We start from the raw sequence: 20515 nt of genomic DNA on the forward strand, positions 1-20515 counted from the left end.
CAACGTGCTCAACGATGCAATGGTCATCTAAATCCCCGATGTGGAGGTGCCCGTGTTGGACTGGGGTGGACAAAATCAAAAATCACACATCACCAGGTTACAGTCTAATCGATTTATTTGAACACACAAGCTTTCAGTAACTCACACTTTCTTCAGGTGTCAGTGAAGTGTTGGCATTGGGCACAATTTATAAGCAAAAGATCAAAGGGTCAGAAAACTGATGCAATGTTGAATAAACCGAAGATGGCTGTTAAATCTTTAATCAGTTAGAAAAAATTAATATACAAGTTCCCAAATTTCTTTCAAGTCACTGCCTGAGATAACTAAAGGTTTTATCAATTCCCTCCGTATATCAGAGGTGACACCACAGGTCAGATAATGCATCTTAGATGTGAGACCTTGTTTAGACTCTAGCTGCGTATTAACTTGGGAGTCAGGCTGGTTTTATTTTCAAAGTAGAAACTTATAAAATGCCACAGTGACTGTCCACAAATTGTGTGCGTTTTGATCAAACTAGAATATAATCTGCGATTTGCAGGTTTGTAATTGCAGATGCATTCTAGTTTATTCAAAATGCACACAAAGGAGAAGGAAACCAACAAATGTGAAAAGAATGAGGAAGTCAGAAAAAGCTAGAAAAAATGTCCAAGGAAGTAGACTTTCTACAATAAGAGAAACATATTTATGTAGTTGTAATTGAATTTAATAAAAACATCCAAAGCAATTTCACAGAAACGTTACAGAACAAAAGTATGCCAGCAAGCCATTTGGTAACATAATCAAAAGCCTAATGGTCAAAATGTTTATTTGTAAGGATTGTCTTAAAGGACGAAAGTGAGGTAGCGAGTCAGGAGATGTTGGGAGGGTATTACAGAGCTGACAGCCTAGGCAACTGAAGGCACAGTCTTTGTTGAGCAATTAAAACGGGGTCTGTACAAGAGGCCAGAGAAGCCTAGATATCTTGGAGAGTTGTGGGACTGGAGGATATTATACAGATAATGAGAAGTAAGACCATTGAGGGATTTGAAAACAAGGGTGAGAAGTTTTAAATCCAGACCAGGACTCAATGCAGGTTAATAACAGTTGGATCAATAGGGGAATGGGATATGGTGCAAATGATGTCATGGGCGCTGAGTTTTGGATCACTTTCAGTTTATGTGTGGTAGAATGTGGGAGACCAGTCGTCAGGTGTTCACTGGAATTCAAGCATAGTCTGTCCCTGAGTTGCCAATAGGTTCCATTCCAGAGTCCATTCGCATGTCGATTTGTAAACAAGTTCAGAACACAAAGCAGGACAATAGGATATGTTCAAATATCAGACCTTTAAAATTGCAACTGTGTGAGATCACATTCATAAGTGCAAGCTTTCGTGTCAGACATTCATCAGGGATCACCAGTATTCCAAACTCTGATATCCAGGATCAAGCAATTCCTTACAGCTTTGCCTATAAGTATCTTACCAAGTTTAAGATCTGTTCTGTGTTTTTACAGAGAGGGCGGAATAATCCCTGAAGAGGTAGGTGAATAAACTTCTTGCTGTGTCATAGAACAACACTTGTTCAAGTCTCAAACTGTACTAATTTCCCTCCCAGCTTGCTACATCTACCTAAATAGCCAACCAAAAAATTATGTAGCATTGTGCTGCTTTAGCATGGAATGCTTAAACACATTTCCATCCAATCAGTAAAACCATTGCCCACGTTGCAGGTGCGGCAGACAAAAGTTCCTCATAGCATGGTTTGGTATGTTCTGGAACACAACAGACGAACAGAGAAAAACATCCAGTGGCACATTTAGGGATTTTGCCCTGCACATAGTGACTGTTTTCAGAGAAAATATAATTAAGTTACACCAAACTTGAGAAAAGCACTCATGGTGGTTACTAGCAAACATTATTTGAGATGATCAATTCTTAAAAATTATGTGTTGCTCAGTTTGACAATCCATAAACTTAAAGACTGGTTGAAAGGTGGATCTGACGATATATGTAAACAAAGTTTCAATCCCAAATCCCAATGATGACTGTGTCCAGCAGCTGGAGCAATATGCTTGTGTACTTATTTAGGATATGTTCTTAGGGCATTCTAATTGTATAAGTTGTTACAATGTTATATAGGAGTGCTTCATTAGAAACATAAAATAAAAGGTTTCTAATGATTACTTGTGCATAATTCTACAGTATCTTTAAAATTAAACAATTACCCAAATTGCATGCCAGCTGATATTGTAAACAGCTCCCTTTACTTCAGTATAATCTACGTCCTTTTCAAAATGTCCGTCATCATCCTTCTCTTCATAAAACCTGTGCCTTACGTTAACATTTCGCAAACTACCACTCGACTAATCTCCTTTCACTCAATGTCCTGCAATAGAACCATAGGGCGAAATTTTCCTAGTCTATAAGAGGCAGACTGGGAACCACGAAAGCTGGCAATAGGTATAGAGAGCTTGAACAACATCTTTCTACTGCTGAGACATACTGCCAGTGGCAAAAACCTTGGCAGCAGAGGTGCCTGCCAGGCAACCAATCAAGAAATCCTCTCTAACAGAGTGCATTGCCCTTTTTCAACTTTTCTGCACTATTTAACAAAATGCCACCTTCCTCCAATATGGTTCCTCTGTTGTTCAGCACAGTGGGACTGTCTTCATCTACAAGATTATTAAATTGCAGAACAAAGTTATTTGATTCATCAGTTAAGTTGCAAATAATTGCTCTTGCAAGGAGCAAGTCTCACATCTCAGGCTCATTTCTTGTACTGTTCAGATTTTTATTTTCAATGCTTATCCATTTCATTTTGAAAACAACAATTGTATGTGCCTCCACCACTCTCTCAGGTACCCAAAACAACAGATTAAAAAAAAAGTTCTCATATTGGCAAACAAACCAAAGGCAATCACCTTATACTTGAGCTCTCTCATTCTCAAACCCGCCGAAGTGAACAGGTCCTATCTAGAACTAAATCCTTAATTATTTCAAACTCCTATCAAAAAGTGCTCTCAACCTTCTCTGCTGAGACAAACGCTTGCAACTTTGCAATATCTTACAGGTGAAGTCAGTCTTTCCCAGAAACTAGATCTTTTCTGCACTCTCTCTAAAGGCTTGTTCCAGTCACTAATTGTGGTCATGGTTGCAAGATATAACAATTTCTTGTGAAAAACGTTCATGTTGTTCTCTGTGCTAAATAGGTCACATTCAATAAACGTCTTCAAAACCTGTGGACCTTTCTCATGTCAAGACTTCAGGCACTTTCTCCCTAAATATGTAGGATGAAAGAGCACCTCGCCATCTTCAGAAATGCAACTGTAACTATCTTCAAGGTGGATGAAAAGAACTTTAGACACTGTGGAGGATTTTTTTCCAGTCTTGTCCATAGCATAGAAAATCTCAATATGCATTGTCCTGAATCTCCTAGACCCTTTGATTTTGGGGGCATTTCCTCAGCCAATGTCCAGAGAAACCCTCTGACATGATCTTTGTTAGCAGCCAAACTAAAGAAAAATGTTGAGAACAACTACAACAACGCTATAGTGTATGAACAAGAAACTTCATCACAATGCAGCAATTCACGATGATACAAATCATAACTTGAGCGAGGGATCTGAAAGAGACGCCTTCAAAATCTAAAATTGCATCAAACAAGGTTGTGTGGTCGCCCCCATACTATTTACACTCCACCCTATGAAGGCAATTTACCTCAAAGATCAAATTTTTATGATATCATCAGATGGTGCATTGATATCCATAAATTGCTTCTAAAGGGTTAATAGAGATTATTGCAATGTTATTGTTGAAAAACCATCTAGACAGGAAACTCTACCTTTGTTCACCTCCATGTCAAAACTGAACCGTTGAATATAGAGTTTTATGTAACTGCAGTTTCACTGTCTACGCTGAACAAGATTTACCAGCCACTTGTAATCTCTTTAATTCTGCCTTTGACTGGATGAAAACAAAGTGCATATCAAAGCACACTCGCTTAGCCTAATGTTCCAGCTCTCATATATGCTGAAGACTCTCTCTCCTGAAACACAAGGTTCACATTGCACATGTGGAAAGTTCTGCACATGCCCACTTTGTGAAACGCTTTTCCAGTAAATAAACTTGGCAGTACCCAAATAAGCATGAAAAGTGTTAGTATTCAGAATGGAATGAAGTCACTGGCAGGATCCTAGACATGTATTTGTGAAAGTGTTTTGAAGGGTCGTCAGATATTCTACGTTGAAAGAGACTTTGGAATATGTTAAGCAATCCATCAGGGTGGTGTCCCAGGCCCAGTCATCTTCAGCTGCTTCATTAATGACCACCTCGGCATCATAAGATTACAAGTTGGGATGTTCACTGGTGACTACACACTGTTCAGCAACATTCAAGGCCTCTTAGAAACTGATTCAGCCTATGCCTAAATGCAGCAAAATTTGAATAATGACTTGGTCGGGTTGCGAAGTAGCAAGTAACATTCACACTACACAAGAGCCAGGCAATGACCATTTCCAGCGACAGAAAACCTAACAATCACCCTTGACATTCAGTGCAGATTCTGTAACACCATTATCTTGGAGCTTACAACTGACCAAAAATTAAACTGGCCCAGTCATATAAATCCTATGGTTACAAGGACAGTTCAGAGGGTGGGAATTCTGCAGCAAGCAACCCTATGACTCTCCCCAAAGCTTGTTGACGTTCTACAAAGCACAAATCAGGAATGTGATGGAACTCTCCCCACTTGTCCTGGATGACTGTAACTCCTACAACATTCAAGAAGCTTGACGCTATCCAAGACCAAAGCAGCTAATAGGCACCATAGCAACAAATATTCACTCTTTTCACCACTAAAGACACAGTAGCAGCAAAAAGTACTACCGACAAGCTGCACAGCAAAAGCTGACCTTGGCTCTTCAGACAACACATTCTAAGCCCATAATTTCCGCCATCTGGTAGGACCAAGGCAACAGATACATGCAAGTACCATCATCTGCAAGTTCACCTCAAAGACACTTATCATTCTGACTTGAATGCATATACATAAGCTATTCCTTCAGGATCTCTTGGTAAAATTCATGGAACTCCCTCTCTGACAGCATTGTGGTCTACATGCAACAAATGGTTCAACAAGGCAGCTAACCACCACCCTTTAAGGGCACTAGGGATTGGTATTTACTGCTGACCCATCCAGCAATGTCCACATCCCATATTGTTTTCAAAAAATTCCCACCTTGGCAATATGGTGTCTCAAAATGACTCCCCAGAAGATTGAATACCAGCTAAGTTGCAACAGTTCAACCTTCTACAAATAAAACAGCAAATATTTGACAAACTCTTCTGCAAGGCCAAGGTTGCCAAAACAATAATGATACTAGGCCAGTAATCCAGAATCACAGTCTAATGTCCTGGGAATGTGGCAGATGGTTAAATTCAAATTCAATGAAAAAAAATGTTGTTCAAAGAAGACAGTATAATGCAATCATTTAACTGTTCTGAATTGTTGTAAAACATTCACCTAATTCCTCAATATCCTTTAGAGAAAGAGATCTATCAACCTTACCTGTCTTGTCTATATATGACTCCAGTTGTATCAAAAGTTGGTTGACTATTTACTGTGCTTTGAAATAGCCTCAGCAAGCCACCCTGTTCAAGGCAATTAGACATGGACGATAAATGGTGGCCCAGCCAGCAACACCAATTTTTGACAAAATGAACTTTTATATAAATGAAAAATAGAAAGGACTAGAGTACGCAGCAGTTATCAACACCACACTCCTATAGTGTATAGTCCTGGACTATTTATGAACAACACACACTTCCAGGAGCGACACTCCATCAGCAGTGATCCATATTATGACTAGAGCAAAATGCCTCTGCATCATTTACTAAATCTTATGGGAGGGACATCACACAGGCTCTTGTATCCTTCTTAAAGCAAAATCTGCAAGCATTCATGCAAATTTTCTGCAAAATCAGTTTAGATTGACTGGATGCCTGTGTTGAATAGCTAAGAAAACATCTTCCCCATCCAATCATCTTTGCTCAATGATCAAAAAAAGCCAACATTCCAGGGGAAGACAAAGAAAATTCTTCAAAGATTCTTGGGAGCTCTCCTTGAAATGTAGCAACAATGGCCTTAACAACTGGCAGGTCCTTTGCTACCAATGGCTCAGAAGAGCAATGACTGGTCATCAAGCTTCCTCACACCATGTCCCAGTACTTAACAACGCAGAGCAGCAGCAAAGGGAAGTAAGGAAGTAAGGGAAGTAATCCTCATCTCTGCATTCCACTACTTCATGGGATGTCCTACCCTACGTATCCAAATACTTACAGGCTGAGACTGGCATGTTCAGCCACCGCAAGTAGACAACGTCCTTCAGTAAAAAGTCTCAGATGATTAAATTCAAATTTAACAGAAAAATAAATGTAATTTAAAAAAGATAGCATAATGTAATCATTTAACATTTGTGAATTGTTGTAAAACATCCATCTAAGTCATTAATATCCTTTAAAGGCATTGATCAACCTTACCTTGTCTTGCTGACATGTGACTCACCACATAAATACAGTGGCCACAAGTGCAGGTCAAGGGATAGGAACTGCGGCTAGTAACTGATCTCCTGACATTCTAACGCCTGTCCACCATCTATGAGGCACAAGTCAGGTATGTGATGGAATACTACTCACTTGCAGCCCCAACAGCACAAGATGCTTAATACCATCCAGGACAAAGCAGCTTGCTCGATTGGCACGGCATCCAAATTCATCCAGTCCCCCCACCACCGATGTTCATTAGTAGCAGTGTGTATAATCCACAAGATGCACTGGAGAAATTCTCCAAAGATCCTCAGACAGCCCTTTACAAATCCATGGTCTTTGTAGGTGGAAGTGATGAGGGCACAGTAAATTCTTGGGAACACTTCTAACTTCAATTTCCCCTCTAAGCTACTCACTGTTTTGACTTGGAAATATATTACCATTCCCTCTCTGTTGCTGGGTCAAAATTCTGGAATTCCCTCTCTAATGGCATTATGGGTCATCCCACAACAGGTGGAATGGGGTGACTCAAGAAGGCAGCTCCCCACCACCAGGGCAACTAGGGACAGACAATAAATGCTGGCCAGTCAGAAAAACCTACAATCACACAAATGAATCGATTTTATAAAACTGAATATATTCACACAAGGCCATCAACATAATTTTAACAAAAGAACATAAGCTTATAACACAATTGAAAAGAAGATATAAAAATAAACAATTTATAAAGATCGGATTGTAAACAACAAAAGAATAATTCAACATCCATCTCTTTTGGATTACGAACCAAAAATGAGAAAAATGGCACTGCTTTAAAAATGGGGCTAAAGTACAAGAGCTACACTTGCCCCCACACCTCCTCCCTCACCCCTATCCCAGGCCCCAAGATGACCTCCCATATCAAGCAGGTGTTCACCTGCACATCTGCCAATGTGGTATATTGTATCCATTACACCCGGTGTGGCTTCCTCTACATTGGGGAAACCAAGCGGAAGCTTGGGGACTGCTTTGCAGAACACCTCCACTCGGTTCGCAACAAACAACTGCACCTCCCAGTCGTGAAACATTTCAACTCCCCTCCCATTCCTCAGACAACATGTCCATCATGGGCCTCCTGCAGTGCCACAATGATGCCACCCAAAGGTTGCAGGAACAGCAACTCATATTCTGCTTGGGAACCCTGCAGCCCAATGGTATCAATGTGGACTTCACAAGCTTCAAAATCTCCCCTTCCCCCACTGCATCCCAAAACTAGCCCAGTTCTTCCCCTCCCCCGACTGCATCACAAAACCAGCCCAGCTCTTCCCCTACCCCCACTGCATCCCAAAACCAGCCCAGCCTGTCTCTGCTTCCCTAACCTGTTCTTCCTCGCACCCATCCCTTCCTCCCACGTCAAGCCGCACCTCATTTCCTACCTACCACCTCATCCCACCTCCTTGACCAGTCCATCTTCCCTGGACTGACCTGTCCATCTTCCCTGGACTGACCTATCCCCTCCCTACCTCCTCACCTATACTCTCCTCTCTACCTATCTTCTTTTCTCTCCATCTTCAGTCCGCCTCCACCTCTCTCCCCATTTATTCCAGTTCCCTCTTCCCATCCCACTCTCTGATGAAGGGTCTAGGCCCGAAACGTCAGCTTTTGTGCTCCCGAGATGCTGCTTGGCCTGCTGTATTAATCCAGCTCCACACTTTGATATCGTAAAGTACAAGCAGTTACTTGCAGCTTTGGAACAAAATAAATTTGAGGTTTTGCACTTTGGTACGGCAAATCAGGGCAAGATTCAAACATTTAATAGCATGGACCTGGAGAGTGTTGCCAAACAAAGAAACCTTGGTATGCAGATTCACAGATCCTCAAAAGTAGAGTCACGGTATACAAGGTATGAAGGAGGCGTTTAGTACACTTGCCTTCATTGGTCAATGCATGGAGCATAGAAGTTAGAATTTTAAGTTGTGGCTGTGCAGGACATTGGTTATGCCACTTACAGAATATTGCATTCAATTTTGGTCTCCCTGCTATAGGAAAGATTGTTGTTAAACTTGAAAGGCTGAAAAAAGGATTTGTAAGGATGTTGCCAGGGTTGGAAGGTTTGAGCTATAGGGAGAAACTAAATGGGCAGGGGCAACTTTCACTGGTGCGGAATGCCAAAGGGTGACCTCAGAGGGTTATAAAATCATGATAGGCGTGGACAGGGTGAATAGCCAAGATCTTTTTCCCAGGGTAGGGGAGTCCAAAACTAGAAGACTTAGGTTTATTGGGGGGAAAAAGATATAAAAGGGATCCAAGTGGTAACTTTTTCATGCAGAGGATAGTGCATGTAGGGGACAAAGTGCCAGAAATGGTGGAGGCTGGTACAATTACAACATTTAAAAAGCATCTGGATAGGAACACGAATAGGAAGAGTTGAGGGATAGGGGCTAAATGTTGGCAAATGGGACTAGATTTATTTAGGATATCTGGTCGGCATGGACAAGTTGGAACAAAGGATCTATTTCCATGCTGTACAACTCTATGACTCTATAACCCTTTCCTTCTCAGCAATATCTTTTGCAGACACACAAGCTCAACAGGATATCACGTATACACTCACTCTATTGTCTAATTCAACTGATATGGTTTCATGTATTTTCTACATACCATCAACGCAATTCTCTCCATTACAGCCTCTCCCAAAGACACAAGCTAAATCACTGCACTCTAAGATAAAAAAAACTCAGGGTTTCTCTAATCCTCATCTACTTGGAATGTTAAAACAGCTGCAGACTGCTAAAATTAAACTTCCCTGCAGCTGGTACAGATCTTTTCTCGCTGAATTAGACTGGATGTCAACCTTTAAAGTCAATTCCATTCCATTCTCCCAGTTTCTATCACATCTGATCTGATGAAATCAGCTTCTGCAGGGTTCCTCAGAAATGTCCACCTTTCTCCACCACAATAGGTTCCCTGATACCACGGTTAACAGGGCCCTTAGACATGTCTGATTCATTTCCCTCACTTCTGCCCTCACCTCCCTCCCACAAAAATAAGGTGCTCCTAGTCCTCACTTTCCACCTTACAGCCTCCACATCCAATATGTCATAGCCTGTGATTTCTAGAGCCGTCAATGGGATGCACCATCATACACATAATACCCTCCCCAACTTTGTCAACATTCCACACAGACTAGTCTTCTGGGATACCCTGGTTCACTCTTCCTCCTCTCCAAACACCTCTTCACACCACTATGCATTTTCCATGCAATTGCATAAGGTGCAATACTCGGCCATTTACTTCCAGTTTATCCAAGGCCCCATACATACCTTACACGTTAAGCACTGATTTACATACCATAGACCAGATTGAATGAAGTGTATTTGCTGCTCACAATGCAATCTCCTCTACAGTGGGGAAACAAAATGCAGATTGAGTGACTTTGCAAAATATCTGCATTCTGTCCATAAAATGACTACATGCTTCCAGTTGCCTACCACACAATGACATGTTCCCATACCAACACTTTTGTCTCAGGTCTATTGGAGTGCAACAGCAAAGCTCAACACAAGCTGGACTAGCAATTCCTTTTGGAGCCTTACAGCCTTCAGGACACATCAAATTTAATAATTTTAGAGCAAACACTCCCTTCCAAATATATTACCAATGCTCTACCTCAGGTCACATCATAAAATGGGTTGCTTTCAACACGGCAAATCCATCTTTAACTACACATAACCCAAGGGTCTTGAGGTAGAATCTATTACATACTCCATGCTTCAGTCATACAGAAAAATCAGAAGGACAACGGCCTTATGCACAAGGATCTTAATATCAGCATGGATGCTATGGTCGCAGACTTTCATCCTCAGGCATCTGACCTCTGCATCAATGTCAGCCTTCGGTAACTTCCCAAGTATGCTCCATGTCTGAAAGGATTGCTCTGCAGATCTTAATGAAGGGATGGACCGGAACTTAACCTGGGATAGGTCTGTAAAGTATGAGTCTTCAAGGTTGGGGCTGAGGGTAATTCTTCAGTATGCTTCTGCAGTGGTGTTAAACGAGGCTTGAAGATTCTCTTCCGAGAAAGCAGAAATGATGTTGTCATCACATACTGAACGTCCACAAGTGAGTAGTGTTATTTTCTTCTTGGATTTCAATCAGTTAAATCCTAAAAGTTACAGGATCATAGAAACCCTACAGCGCATGTAGAAGCCATTCAGCCCACCAAGTCTGCATTCACCTTCTGAAGTACATCCCATCCTATCATCACAACCACATATTTACCGTGTCTAATCCAGCTAACTTGCACAACTTGGCCACTAAAAGATAATTTAGCGCAGCCAATCCACATAACTGGCAAATCTGTGGACTGTGGAAGAAACCACAGCACCAGCGTCCTTGAAACAGCCAATAACATCAGCAGCGAGACCACGATCATCTAGAATAACTCCGTTGGGCCAGCCACTACGCTTTGGACGCTGGTTTCTTACTGTCAAAGCAACTCATCTTTGCCCAGTTCGAGGAAAGTACTCCGATGACAGGAGGACAAAGGAAGCATTTCACAGACTCTGACAGTTTCCCTCAAGAAATATAATGCAGATGTCGATGCCTGACAGACTCTTGTTTAAAAGAAACCAACTTGGAGGAAGCTCTTGGATGAAGAGACACAATTCTTTGAGAACATCCTTGGGCAAGGGGGAATATAGAAAAGGAACCGGAGAAAGGAATGCCAGTGATTTCAAGGCTAAAGACCAATCTACCTCCCAAAAACACCTGCCAAACATGTGGTTGGAGATGTGGATCTAGGATTGGACTCATCAGCCACGCAGGGACTAACAGAATCCCCAACCAGCAATACGGAATTTCCTAGGTGGACAGTCATACTCATTTGCAAGTGATTGCCAACGAAGGCGATTCAGTCTCCATTACCTCCATTCGGGCTACTCTTCTTCCCCGGCTTACTATTACTACTTTTGTCTGTTTATCCCTTTTTTCCTCTCTGAGTTCATTCTCCACCTGTCTGATGATTCCTTTCACACCTACCCCATCATCATCATAAATAACATATTCCGCTAGTTATTATCAGTTCTGAAGAAGGATCACTGCACTCAAAATGTACATCTGCTTTGTCTTCACAGAGGCTGTCAGACTTGCTGCTAAGTTTTTTATTTATTTCAGATCTCCAGCACCTGTAGTTGTTTGTTTTATTTTATTTAATACAACCTGACCAAGACAAACTTGTTTTCAAACCAATTAATATTTCCTTGCTCCTATTTTCCTTTATGTTTGTAGCTGAAAATTGAATTTTGAACAGCAGCTTGTTTTAAATGAAAACAAATAATTTAGTTCTTTTTAGGAACAGGCCTGATTAATTACTATTCTAAGGACATTGTGGGCAATTTAGCACCTGGTTGTTGTTATGTTCTAGGACTGGCAGATAGTTGAATGTTGAATTGGTCAATCAAGGGAGACCAGTGTTGGCCAGCAAACCACAGAGAATGTTGCAAAATAGACAAAAGGATCACTGTGCTTGAAAATTAACTCTTGCTCTCCTTTCTAGAGATGTTGCCAGATCTGCTGAATTTCTCCAACACTTTTTGTTTGTGTTTCAGAAAACTCCTCAAAAATGGTCAAACATGTCTGCTGTCTTTCTAAACATTTTGTTCTTTTTATATTTCCTATTAACACATGCCTAATTCGGTTTTGTTTTGCCTCATATTATCAATAAAAAAAGTTAGCTGGTTCATTGTTCTTTGGAGACTAAAACTGCAGGATGAGGTTTAAAATTAAAATTAAACCCATGATGAAGACCAGAGTTCTTCTCTCTCTTCTTGAAAGGAGCGGAGGGAGGATCATTCAATATTTTAAATGCCCAGTGTGAAAGATTCCTGAATAACAAGTAGAGATTTCTGATGAAGGGTCTAAGCCTGAAATGTCAGCATTCCTGCTCCTCTGATGCTGCCTGGCCAGCTGTGTTCATTCAGCTCTACACCTTGTTATTTCAAAATCAACAGCAAGTCTTGGTAAGAGATAATGGGAACTGCTGACGCTGGAGAATCCAAGATAACAAAGTGTGAAGCTGGATGAGACCAAGCAGCATCTCAGGAGCACAAAAGCTGATGTTTCGGGCCTAGAAACATCAGCTTTTGTGCTCTTGAGATGCTGCTTGACCTGCTGTGTTCATCCAGCTTCATACTTTGTTAACAAGTCTTGATCAGCCTTCTTCTGTTGCTAAATTACATGAATTATCTTTTCTCTCTCTCCCTCATTTCTTGAATAACACCACCTTCCACCTGTTGAGACTATTCTTGATTCTAGAGAATTCTGGAAAAGCAAATATATCTACCAAATTTGTTATTTCTAATTGGATCAAATAGACATGCATTATTTCACTTCCTTTTAAGGACCTCACTCGCGAATTACTGAAGATACTAATCCTGCAATGTTGCCATGGATTTTTTTTCAAACCTACCAAAATCCGGTACTCCTCCAGAAACGTTTCAACTCTCTTCGAGCTTTAGTTGCATCCACTGTTATTGAATAAGACTGAGGTCCATGTTGTGGATGTGCTGATTCGTAACTTAGCTTTATGCAGCACAGGTGAACTCCGACAAGAGCAAAAAACACACGATTCATAATTAGCGGGCAAAAACAAACAGTAAAGTTCTCGCACCAACCACAGATGAAGGGATGCCTTAATCAGATATTGTTTTGAACGCACTCTTGAGCTTTACACTTAAATCAATCCAAACATTGTAGTTGACAATAACATCGACAGAATATGTTGCAAAGAAATCCTCCAGCCGTTCATTTAGCCGCTGCCCCACCTAATTTTTGCAATACCTTCCCTTCACTAACGAACTATTTCAATCCTATCTTTTTTCGTACCAAACGACTAAAACCTTATAAATATTTTTAAGTATTTAAAATAGCTATGGCGTTCATTCTGTAATCACGTCTTTGAAAAGAAGTTACATTCTGCATACAACGGAAAATGTTTTCTTTACCAAACTGTAAACAAATATTACGCATCCTTACGTCACTGCAGGGTCCGGGCCCGTGCCCGGAAGTCTACTTTTAATTGGCTGCTATTTTCATGTCTATTGGCTAACGAAGACCAATGCTTGCAGTGCTTGAGTGGAGAAGGTTGGATTCAAATCTGAAGCTATTTCCGGAGGGGCTACGAGCTGCTCAGCTTTGCATACACGGTTGTTTCTGTAAGTTCGTTATTCTTGGTTTGGGCAATGGCAAGGAAAAGGTAAGTAGTTTTAATTTCTTGGTTCTACTCGCTAACTAATTCTTTGTAGGTTGCTTCGAAAATGTCATAAGATGTTTTATTTCTCTCCAACCGATATGCTCGTTTTATCTTAAACGTAAGATGTTTATTAAAACTCAGCTGCTTTGAGCTAAAGCCGTGCTAGCTTTTGAAAGCAGCCATAGATATGCTCATTGTGAACACTAATTATTTGTCTGTTTGTGCAAATTATGTTCCAGTGAAGTTGTAGCTTCATCAATGGATCATCTTCTGAATACGAAGGTGGCGAAGCTCCAGCATATCTGGGATGTTGTTGGCATTCATGAAGACAAGCGAGTTGAGCGGATGGCATCAGCAAAGAGATGCATAGAGGTACTTTCAGATATTTAATGACGATAATGTTTGAACGATTATCTGTTGAGTTACCCGAATAACTCAGTTTAATTTGCCGTGTTTTTGGGACATGGACATGGAGGCCAATGGTTTAAGAAAGGTGTAGTATATACTTCTAACGTTCTCAAATTGCACCTTTTTTTGTTTCTTCCAGACTGAGGGTCCGAATCAGTTTTGAAATGACTGGGAATAGATGGGTTTCTTTTGAATCTGTGTAATAATATCATGAAGGAGAAGAATGTGGTTGTGGGTGTAATGAGAAGTACTTTCACTTCTCCTACCGCCACTATTGCTGCTCTTTTCCCCCACCCCATCCACGTTGCCCTTGGCAAGTTAGTAATGTTGATGACATTGGATGCAACTAAAAATGAGTTTTGCTATCAGTTTGCTGCTTGGCCTCCTGTGTTCATCCAGCTCTAAACTTTGTTATCCAAATATAGCTAAACTTCAATATGACTGTAAAAAGCTAATGTATCTGTTTGCAATCTTTCCCATCATGAAAATGGGATGGAAGATATGTTGGAACTGGCAATGTGCTGATGGATATATAATTTGGCAATTGCATCTGTAGTAAGTGTTTGCCGTTCAAGGAATTTCAACTCACGCTGGAGTTCATGCTTGGGCTATTGCATAAGGGGGGGGGTAAAAGCTTCATGAATGCTCTTATTCTGGGAGAGGGTGGGATGAATGTTCTTAGACTGAAGCTGGGTATTACTAATTCAGTCTGGGTGAGTGACAAGTGTTTATTCGTTCTTGGGAAGTGGTTTCTTTAGCAATATTGGTACTTTTGCCCACAACCACTTGCTTTGGAACTGGTGTTGAGGTGCCTTTATTGAAGCTTGAATGTAGGTATACTCATTGGTGCTGTTATGGAGGATGTTTTAGGATTTTTCCTTAAGTGAAGGAATGGTAATATGGTTTGAAGTTTGGATGGTGGCTGACCTGGAAGTGGATCTTTCTTGGGAACATCAACTGTATCTGCCTCCCTTGTCCTATGGTTGATAATGGCTTGGGTTTGGTTGAAACTGTCTAAAGAGCCTTGTAGTGCATCTTGTAAGTTTTTATGGTGGAAATTTCTTATTCCAAAATGGATGTGGATAGTTTAGGTGAATGGCCCAACATTTGGCAGATGATGTTTGACATTTCTCTCCATTTTCAAGTGCCTTGGCACACAAGGAAACCCAGATCTGTTGGCATAAATTGCCCAAAAAAACTAGCATGCAGCCAAAGGAGATAAGGAGAATGGAATTTTGGTTTTATTCTTTGAAAAGTAGGGAAATGGTTGTACAGCTGTGCAAGGAATTAGTGAGACTACATGTGGAGTACTGTGTACAATTTGGTACCCATAACACAATCTAATTTGATTTGGAGGCAGTTGAAGTTGACTAGGTTTGACTTAAAAATAGAGCAGTTTAGGCCTATTGTGCCCTCACGTGTAGAAGAATGAGAAGAGATCAAATTGAGGTATACAAGATGCTAAAGGGAGTTGACAAAGTAAGGATGTTTCCTCATGGAGTAATTTAGAAGAGACCATAGTTTTAGGAAAAGGGGTATTAAGTACTCCTCAATGGGCTGTGAATCTGGAAACACCATTTGTGTGGTGAATACCAGGACAGTGAATAAATTTGAAAATCTCATCAGATTTTCAGTTAATGGGTTGAAGAAGGGTTAGGGAGTGGGTCGTGAAGTGTATTTGAACCTGAGATGAGATCAGACATTTTGTATTTAAAACAGGCTCAGCTGAATTCCCCCCCCCCCCCCACCACCCTCTTGTGTGGAAGAAGGTTATCACCCAAAACAAGAACTCCGTGGTGTGGGGGTAACGCATGTAGCATTGCTAGTTTTTTTAGCTAAAAGACAACCTACAATCAAGTTTGTAGATTATGATGTGTAGTGTCACAGAATCTATACTGGGGCCTCCGTTATTTACAATTTTACATTGATTTTGACTTTAGTGGGATTCCGTACAAGTATTTTGAATCAACCCCTCTGGGTACGAGGGATACTTCAGATGCCAGTGGGACCTGAATCCAGATTTGTCTGGCAGACGTGAAGGAACGCTGCTCATGTGATCATTACTCCACTTTATAGTCCAACAGGCTTATTTGAAATCACAAGCTTTCAAAGTGCCGTTTCTTCATCAGGTGGAGTGGAGAGAAGCACGTAGGCACAGAGTTTATAGGCAGAGATAATTGTAAGATAATTCTAAGAACTGTAATTGAGTGTCAAAAGATAGTACATCTCAGTCCAAGGCCAACATCATCACCTCCACGTCAATGTGATATGAGCCCGAAGCACAGTTAAATGCACTGGTCATGAAAAACTGGGTAGAAAACAAGGAATGTAAGTTTGCAAAGAGACAGAGGTTAAATGTGTGGTCAAAAGTTTGACAAACACAGTATGATGGAACATGAGTTGGTCTATTTTAACAATAGACAAATATAACCTAAAAGGAGAGCCACACAATGGCGTAGTACAGAGGAGCAAAAGTATCCTAGTGCATCTGTTTTGCAGGATTTGGGAGTTGATGGCTAAGCATTTATTGACCCTCCTAATTGCACTAGGGAAAACATTGAGCTGCTGTCCTAAACCACTAATCTGTGGCATGAGTAATACCCACAGTGTTGTGAAGGCACTTCCAGGATTTTACTCGCTAGTGAAGAAAATGATTTAGAGCTGAAATTCTGCAGCTTCAAAAAATATTTCAGTGTGTGGGAATCCCCATGTTCTTCTAGACACAACGCCTCTATAAACTGAAAAAGCTCTATCAAAGAAGCCTTGACAAGTTTATGGCAGTGAAATTTTGTATGGGGTTCACTCTACCACTGAACAGAGTGGTGTTTCTTAAGGTGGTAGAAGGCGTGCCAGTGAAGCAAGTTGTTTTTGTCCTGGATGGAACGTGACAGTTAACAGCTAATGCATTTTTTATTAAATTATGTAACAAACTGTTTCCCCCCCCATAATAAATATTCTGTACTGAGTTTATTGCCCTGTAATTTTAGTTTTTAAAAAAAACTCTGAATTAAAATGGAATTTTTTACTCTGACTTTTTGAATGATAGGAGCTTCTCGATCAAATGATTTGTGAAGAAGAACTCATGGAGAAACAGTTGAGGGAATCCATTAAGAAATGGAAAATGCAAGTTCAGATGTTGTGTTCTGAGCTTCATCTTGATCCTTATAAGGTAATGTGCTTTGAGAAAGCATGAAACCTGATTAAATCACCTTTTCTCGAGTTCAAGCAAAAACTTCTCAAATGTTTTGTTTTTGTTTTGCACAACTGTTTGGATGAAGGCTGACTACAAATCAATATTGTCCAATCTGCATGATGCTATATAGGGTCTTGTGCTACATAGTCTTGAATGTCAAGATTTGCTTCAAAAGAGGGAGTGGATCAGTTGCTAAGATTGCTGATCACTGACGAACCTATTGTCCCAAATTTGGTTTTGAATGGCAACAATCATTACAGACTACTTGCAGCTATTCAATGTTATGCTGCTTGCATTGTATTTGTTTAATCCTCTTTAAAATTAGTTCTGTTGGTCGGTCTTGCATTTGGTCTTTTTGTTTTGAATGCCTTTGCACATAATCTTCAAGGCATTTGTAATATATCTTTCACTTCTCTGCTATAGTTTTGCTTTGCTTCTTGGGTAGTGCACTGGTATCTATTGCATTTTCCAGTGCCGTAGGCATTACATTCATTTGTAAGATCGTTAAATTGTGTATTTTTGTTAGTTGCTTCAAGTATATTGTTACTAACATCAAAAAGATGAACAGGGAAACTCCCTCCTACTCCCTAGAAGAGGGTTGAGAGTTCAACTTGATATTACTAAGGTTGTTTTTGATCAGCTTTCCCATCTAAAGCCCAGAAGATTCATAATTTTGGCAAATCTGTTAATGCGAATTTATTTAGCAGGCTTGTTTGTGATTTGAAATAAAGATACATTTGGTAGAGTTGCATTGGCTAAATTACTCTTATTTTACTGAGGAAGTTCTCCTACAAATAAAGACTGGAACAGTGCAATTGTCCCTTAACAGCAAGCTTGTTCCTGATCAAAAACCCCAAAGTTAACAAGATTTTTGCCATTCTGATATTTTAAAAATATCAGTATTTGACCAAAATTATTAATTCACAGGCTGATGTAAGTTCTACTCCACTTCAATTGGAAAAAGAACTCAGAAAAAAAGTGGAGACCTTGGTAGAAGAGAAAAATGGTCGCTTGGCAGAATGTGAAATGCTTTTGAAAGAAGATCAAGCTTTGTGTACTGACCTCTGCAAGACACCATACTACATGCCTACTGGCAAAGTTCCATCTTTACAAGAATTGGAAGAGCTGAGAAATCACCTGATAAGTACAGCCAAAGAGAAGGTATTTAAAAGAAAATGTTGGAAATATAATCAAAATACCAAAAGTTCAAGTATCCAAAGCAGTTGAGATGTAGAGTTAGCAATAACTTTTTAAATGGATTCTGTTCTCTACTTTCTGCAGTGTCTCAAACTTGGAGCAGCACCTTATTTTTAAATCTTTAAATTGGGTGATTTTTTTTTTAAGCTTCTGGAATTGCATTTTAGACAATTTCCGGTCCTAACTTTCTCCCTTTGTTTTGCTGCTTTTTTCACTGTTTATGTGATGTCTGCATTGTTTTGCTTCAGTGTCTGTTCCACTTGCATTTCCAATTCAATTTCATTATTTTCTGTTTCCCTTTTCCTTCACTTTGTTTTTCTTTTTCACTCTTTCCCCATCCCCTTGACTTTTCGCAGCCCCCATCCACCATCCATGACCCACCACCATTCGTTCACCTGAATTTCTGTCTCTCCATAGGTGCTGCCAGACCTTGAATGTGTTTGGTTTTATTTTGTCAAATTAAATTCAATACTCTTGAAACCATTGTTGGAGGTCCATTTACAATGTGTAATTTGTCAGGATTAAAACTCTTTAGATTTTCTCATTCTTCTAAACTCCAACATCCCTACTTGATATTAGCTGAGTGAACATTCTCTGGACTGCCTCCAATGCCAGCATACCTTTCTTTACATTAAAGGGACCAAAAGCCTTCGGTATTCAGCTGTGTCAGAGATAATGGGAACTGCAGATGCTGGAGATTCCAAGATAATAAAATGTGAGGCTGGATGAACACAGCAGGCCAAGGGGCTTGGCCTGCTGTGTTCATCCAGCCTCACATTTTATTATCTTGGTATTCAGCTGTGGTTTGGTTTAGAGCATTGTTTAATTTTAACAACACTTCCTTGCTCTTATCCTCTGAGATAAAAGTCAAAATTCCATTTGCCTACTCATTGAACTTGGATGCTAGCATTTTGTGCATCATAGATGGGACTCCCTGGTCCCCCTGTGCTGTAGATTTTGTGTAGTCTTTCTCTCTTTAAATCCGGTTTCTCCAGTATGACCTCACATTTGCAAATATAACTTTATTTCACCTGCCAATCCTTCTTTTAATGCCTTTTTAGTTTCAACGTTTTCCATTTTCATTGAACATGGGCTGTTCTGGTTACTTGTGATGGATTGCCAAAACGGTCTCAATATAGGAGAGAATTAAACCATCCAGTCAATCAAGTCTGCTGAGCCATTCAGTCAAGCCTAATTGATTATATCTTCAAACCCCATTCTTCTGCTTTCTCCCTGTAACCCTTGATCCCCTTGTTAATCAAGAACCTATCTATTTTCATCCTAAATATACAATTACTCATCCTCCTGCACCAATATATTCCACAGATTCACAACCCTCTGGTTGGTTTAAAAGCTCCTACCTCAGCTCTTAAATGATGTGCTTTCACTCCGAGGATGTGCCCCGCAGGCCGTAGTTTCTCCTAGTGAAAATATCTGTATGTCCATTCTATCCAGGCCTGTCATTCTAGAAGTTGAAATAGATTCTGCATCCCCCCACCCCTGCAACCAATCCTTCTAAGCTTTAAAGTACAGACCTAGAGTTCTGAATTCCTCCTTTTGTGATAAGTCCTTCAAGGCCAGCGCATCCCCTCTTAGAAACGTGCCCAAAACTGCTCACAATCTTCTAAATGCAGTCTTACTGTAGCCTTGTACAGCCTGAGTGGTACATCCTGTTTTTTGTGTTCCAGCCCCCTCAAAGCATGCTAGTATTTACATTTAGCCTTTGTAACTACCAACTGAACCTGCATATTAACCTGAAGCGAATCCTGAACGAGGACCCCTGAGCCATTTTCTGTGCTCTCTCTCTCTCTCTGTGCTCTCTCTCTCTCTCTGTGCTCTCTCTCTCTCTCTGTGCTCTCTCTCTCTCTCTCTCTCTCTGTGCTCTCTCTCTCTCTCTGTGCTCTCTCTCTCTCTGTGCTCTCTCTCTCTCTGTGCTCTCTCTCTCTCTGTGCTCTCTCTCTCTCTC

At 40.5% G+C, this 20515-nt stretch overlaps 2 protein-coding genes across 6 annotated transcripts in view; one reads left to right on the top strand and one right to left on the bottom strand.

The window, feature by feature from the left end:
• Positions 1-13565, bottom strand: part of idua (alpha-L-iduronidase) — a 254145-nt gene extending 240580 nt beyond the window's left edge. For 2 of the 3 annotated variants that reach the window (XM_048521453.2, XM_048521369.2), the window contains exon 1: positions 12969-13528. In XM_048521453.2, the coding sequence (XP_048377410.1) occupies positions 12969-13132 (164 nt within the window). In that variant the 5' untranslated portion in view covers positions 13133-13528. The other variant, XM_048521540.2, reaches the window with a different exon arrangement.
• Positions 13566-13642: 77 nt separating this feature from the next.
• The window catches only part of LOC125450836 (protein regulator of cytokinesis 1-like), a 190390-nt gene continuing 183517 nt past the window's right edge, over positions 13643-20515 (top strand). For all 3 annotated transcript variants that reach the window (XM_059644769.1, XM_059644767.1, XM_048527150.2), the window contains exons 1-4: positions 13643-13754; positions 13991-14123; positions 17206-17328; positions 18280-18513. In XM_059644769.1, the coding sequence (XP_059500752.1) occupies positions 13741-13754; positions 13991-14123; positions 17206-17328; positions 18280-18513 (504 nt within the window). In that variant the 5' untranslated portion in view covers positions 13643-13740. The remainder of the gene's footprint in view (positions 13755-13990; positions 14124-17205; positions 17329-18279; positions 18514-20515) is intronic.

Source organism: Stegostoma tigrinum, chromosome 1 (genome assembly GCF_030684315.1).
Source record: "Stegostoma tigrinum isolate sSteTig4 chromosome 1, sSteTig4.hap1, whole genome shotgun sequence".
Taxonomy (NCBI): Eukaryota; Metazoa; Chordata; class Chondrichthyes; order Orectolobiformes; family Stegostomatidae; genus Stegostoma; species Stegostoma tigrinum.